Genomic DNA, 4,977 nt, shown 5'->3' with positions numbered 1-4,977 from the left:
ATTGCAGTGGGGCCTTTAAGAAGTTATCGGAATATAGTATTTTTTGTAACACATCCTGTTTTGCGTTAGTATAGCCACATGTGGGGGAAGAGTTAAATGCTCAAGAAGCATTAGCATAAACAAGGCAATAAGCACATGAGAATGTAGGAACAACCACAAACTAACTTCCCCATTTTTTTTTGAAAAATTCCCCCTTCAAACAAAACTAAACAAAAAGCTATCAAGGAGAATCTCAGTTGAGTTTACAAGCAGAAGTAATTTCAACCAGAGATAAGGACATTCCAGAGCTTTTCCTACAGAGAATGGATTATTTTACAACAGGGAACAAGGGCAGCTAAAGATCCAACCATATAACTCAATAGGATAAGCACTGGTGGAAAATGTTAGGCCTGAAGGCTGAGATGGTTTTACAGGCGGCATTAAATTCCTACAGTGAGTAATTAGGGACTAAGGAGGAAAACTTGACAGGAAGATTTCAAAGCAGCAGGTCCTACCAAAATATGCCATTCAAACAATAGAGCCAAAGGTGTGGCTTTGGTATGAGACGTGGGTGAATAGTATGTATAGTTGCTGTCTATATGCCTTCCGGTAAAGACAACTGCCAACTTAAGATCATTCAAGTGTCTTCTCTTTTATGTCAAAAAGCATTAACTAGAGGCTCTCATTGCTTTAAAGCTATCATTACAGATCTCTAAAACCATGGAGGTGCTAACTAAGAGCAATATGAACCCTTCATTATGAAACCTATAAGAAGAAAGACTGTTTATAATTCAAAACCAAGCTTTTTTCTGCCCAGTCCATTTTCTGAATCATCTCCAAGACAACATGAACACCTAATTTGCCCTGCTGCATTCTTTCAAAATTGTACCTATGACGTCATGTGAGCTGGCTTTCCAGATCTGAACACAGGCATGTGCTGGGTAGAGATGAGGCAGGCAGCAGGGAAAAGGGGATGTTAGCGATGAAGAATGAAATGGAGCATCCAGAAAGGAAGAAAAAAAATATCTTTAAGAGTGAGACTATATTGGAGACATTGCATTCTTTGTCAAAGAAGGAGCGTATTTATGCTCCTCATGACCCTGAAACCTGAAATAAGGAAATTAGTTTAATGAACGTAGGAATATAGCAAAATCAAAGTTTGTTCTCTGGAAGATATCACCATGGATATGATGCAACTCACCAAGAACCCAGAAACAGATAAAATTGAGAGAAGTGAAAAAAAGGGCACCGTTCAACCAAAAATGCAACAATAGTGTTATAGTAAAATTGACTAAAATACCAAGAAAATGAGCTTAAGGAAACAGCCACCAGATTTCATGGCTCATTTGGTAAACAAAAGTGAGGCTCACAACAAGCAGAACAATAAGAAAAACACTAGAACGTATCCCATGCTTATTTAACGAATGCATCACTAAGAATATGGGACACTTCCCACCTCTCCTTTAGGATCAAAACCCCTTTAGAGACATAAGCAGCAAATCTAGCTAAATGGATGTTGGCCAATTATAAGACACTATTAGAGGACTTCGAATTCCCCACACAGGCTAAAGATTTTCATTATTTGGAAAGTAAAATAAAGGCCTCGTCACACTTTCTAGTCTTGGCAAATTTCAGAGCAGACACATCCCAGAGCCAACGGGAAAGTAACTGTGCGGCATATATTCCAACGGAGAAAGGCAGTAAGAAGATGAATGCAGGCATTATCGACTGGAGGAATTAACCAGTTTATGTTCATTTGTTTATAAAAAGGTGCACCAAGAGTTTTCCCTCCTCCCCTTTTCATATGCTTTATTATTCTCATGACTCCTTGTACTGGGAGGGCCTGACCCTGTGGCAGGCTGCTGTGGAGAAGTAGTGCTGGCTTCAGTCAAGATGATTCCTCAAGTGCATTGACAACTTGCTCCAGGATGTCTGGGCAGTGATCGGCTATCTGCTGGAGAATGGCATTTGCAAACTCTTGTAGCTCTGCGCTATCCTTCTCAGCCTTTTCCAGCTCGTCATGAAGCTGTAAAAAAAAAAAGAAAAAAGAGAGAAAACAAACTTTCAATCCCTGCACTTGGGTTCATTAAACGGCCAAATCAAGATTCAGTTTTCCCTCTAAGGGTTGTTAAAAAATAAAAGGGCTATTCCCATGTTAATTGGAGGCAATCATATAATCTGAATATATACTGAAATCAACTGCAGCTCCTCGATCCATTAGATACAGGTAATCCTCGACTTACTACAGTTTGTCTAGTGCAGGGGTAGGCAACCTTGGCTCTTTTATGACTCGTGGACTTCAACTCCCAGAATTCCACGAGTCATAAAAGAGCCAAGGTTGCCTATCCCTGGTCTAGTGACTGTTCAAAGTTAGAATGGCACTGAAAAAAATGACTTATGACCGTTGCAGCATCCCCACGGTCACGTGATCAAAATCCAGACACTTGGCAACTGACTCATATTTATGACAGTTCCAGTGTCCTGGGGTCATGTGTTGACTTTTTGCAAACTTCCGACAAGCAAAGTCAATGGGGAAGCCAGATTCACTTAACAACTATATTACTAATTTAATAACTGCCACGATTCACTTAACAACTGTGGCAAGGTCATAAAATGGGGCAAAACTCACTTAACTGTTTCGCTTAGCAACAACGAATTTGGGGTTTAATTGTGGTTGCAAATCAAGGACTACCTGTACAAAAATTTGCAGAACATTTTAAAGCCCAAAATAGATTAAGAGATTTGAGCTCCTTGTACCCCATTGTTCTGTCTAAAAGGCAGAGGCTGTCTTGAATTGAGATCATACCATGCAAGAACCATTGGAAGTTCTGAAATAATTATTACTTGCCAGAGATATTTTTCTAAAGTTAACATTATCAAGATATGTTTGGCTATTGATGACTATTTTAATGGATACATCCTTGGTGTTTTCTTGGTAAATAGCATCAGTATAACAATAAAAAGGTTTTATTGATGGCTTCTTTACGCCTGGTGGTCTTTCAACCAAATACCTTGAATATGTTAGCTATGCTCCAAATTTAAAGAATAATTTTAAGACAATTCATTCCCAGGGACAGAAAAATTGTTGTCACACATATACTGCACAAAACATCACTTTTTATGTCTTAAAAATTATAGTAAAGTGGCCCAAAAACTCAGGGTGTTTCTCCATGTATTTTGATGGAATTTGAATTTGTACCCACCAAACCCAATTTTCTACTATCGTCCTTTCATGCACACCTCAACTGAGACCTCTGTCCACTTCTCTGAACTTAATTTCTTACACATTTTCTTCTTTGAAACCTAATAAGCCAGCTGTGACTTCAGAACTTGAGGTGGAAAGAGATGCATCAGTTAGGCCGAATGCTTATCAGGCCTCAATAAATAAAAGTCTTTGGAAACCTAAGATAAATTTACAAGTCTTAATTGTAGGGAAGTGGAAGTGCCATAACAGAAAATTCTTGAATTCAAAATTGATTTAACTTCTTGTATATTTACAAATTGTATAAGGCAGCTTCTGTGTATTTTCTACTGATTTTTAAATCCTCAGTAAATATTGTTTTTGTACCAATTTGATTCTTAAAACGGTGTTAAGAAATATGAAGTATTTACATGTCAGTCGAAAATATATTTCTAAATAGTTAATCCTATTATGGTATAACATTTATTCATAAATATTTTTGTAGTGATACTATATTGAAAAGTTGCCCAGACTGGTAAAATTAAAGCAAAGCCAAGCAACGTGGAGGACCCATAATACTTTATGCAAAGACATCTATGATTTTGACCAATTTTAAATTATGGCTAATGAAAATATGGCATCTCCAGTGAAGACTCTCAGTGAATCTAGAGTACCAGGAACTGGTAGAAAAAGCTTATTATTTAGACAGTCTGGATTCAAACCTAAATTTAGCATAAAAACAGCCTTGGTCATTGAGTTTTTGGAGCAAAATAGAGAAATTGAGATATTACTGATATTCCAGGATGGCTTTTAATGTAATAATTTACCATATTCATAAACTACCAACCTCCAATGGACTCACAGCAAATTATAAACATATAAAATTAATAAAAGAACAAAACAAATTCCATTAATACAACTCACTGTCTGGCATCAGATCATTACTACTATGGCTCAGCTTGGAAACCTCTCCCTTTCCCCTCAGCATGGCTGGTTCAGGAATTCTGGGAGTTGAAGTCCACGAGTCATAAAAGAGCCAAGGTTGCCTACCCCTGGGCTATCCAAATGGCGTTTACTGGAGATATTTGGTTTCTGGGAACATGGTTTGAATTTTCTGGGTGGACTGCTAGCACAAGGTGAGTTGCATGTCAGAGGAACTGCTAAATTTTTTTTGTTCAAACTTGATTGTGGCCAAGCTTGATTAAGAGGGCTTTGGACTCTTGGGAGACACCGAGCCCTGACATATAGATTTCAGATAAATATGGACACATTAAGAAGGAAGGAGGGGTGTTGTTTTAATGAGGCCTACTAATGAAAAAATTAGAACACTGGCTCATTACATTTGCAGACTTCACTGTCTATGCATTAATGTTCAATATAAGAAAGTAAACAAAATGGAACTAAGCTCCTGGTATAGAAATCAAATATGATTTAAAAGGTGTAACAGAGTGCTGATTTGGAATAATATGATTCCTATGTCTTTATCTGTTACATATTTGTATAGGGATTAGAAAATGATTATCTATATGCTTAAATGTTCTGCTTTATGTTACTAACAGATGTTTTGATTTATTCAAGTAACTGAAGAATACAGTTATCTAGAGGTCAGGAAGAAGTATTATTTCATGAATTCTAAGGTAGTAGCAGCTGACATTACTTGAGAAAGGGTGGATTTTAATAAGGAACCAACTATGGATATACATTGGGGGAATAAACCTTTCTGGCCACAGCATACTTTATTTGTAATAAAAGTGAAAACAGATACGTATCTGAAATTTACTCTATGTAACAGACTGTATTCCCAATTCTGGGTTCTT

At 37.2% G+C, this 4,977-nt stretch overlaps 1 protein-coding gene across 2 annotated transcripts in view; it reads right to left on the bottom strand.

Moving 5' to 3' along the window:
* Positions 1-1,768: 1,768 nt before the first annotated feature.
* The window catches only part of ERC1 (ELKS/RAB6-interacting/CAST family member 1), a 125,245-nt gene continuing 122,036 nt past the window's right edge, over positions 1,769-4,977 (bottom strand). For both annotated transcript variants that reach the window (XM_015814174.1, XM_015814175.1), the window contains one exon: positions 1,769-2,005. In XM_015814174.1, the coding sequence (XP_015669660.1) occupies positions 1,868-2,005 (138 nt within the window). In that variant the 3' untranslated portion in view covers positions 1,769-1,867. The remainder of the gene's footprint in view (positions 2,006-4,977) is intronic.

Source organism: Protobothrops mucrosquamatus, unplaced genomic scaffold (assembly GCF_001527695.2).
Source record: "Protobothrops mucrosquamatus isolate PMUCROS unplaced genomic scaffold, P.Mucros_1.0 scaffold226, whole genome shotgun sequence".
Classification (NCBI taxonomy): Eukaryota; Metazoa; Chordata; class Lepidosauria; order Squamata; family Viperidae; genus Protobothrops; species Protobothrops mucrosquamatus.
The sequence above is the reverse complement of the archived record's forward strand: the minus strand, read 5'-3'. Positions and strand labels throughout refer to the sequence as shown.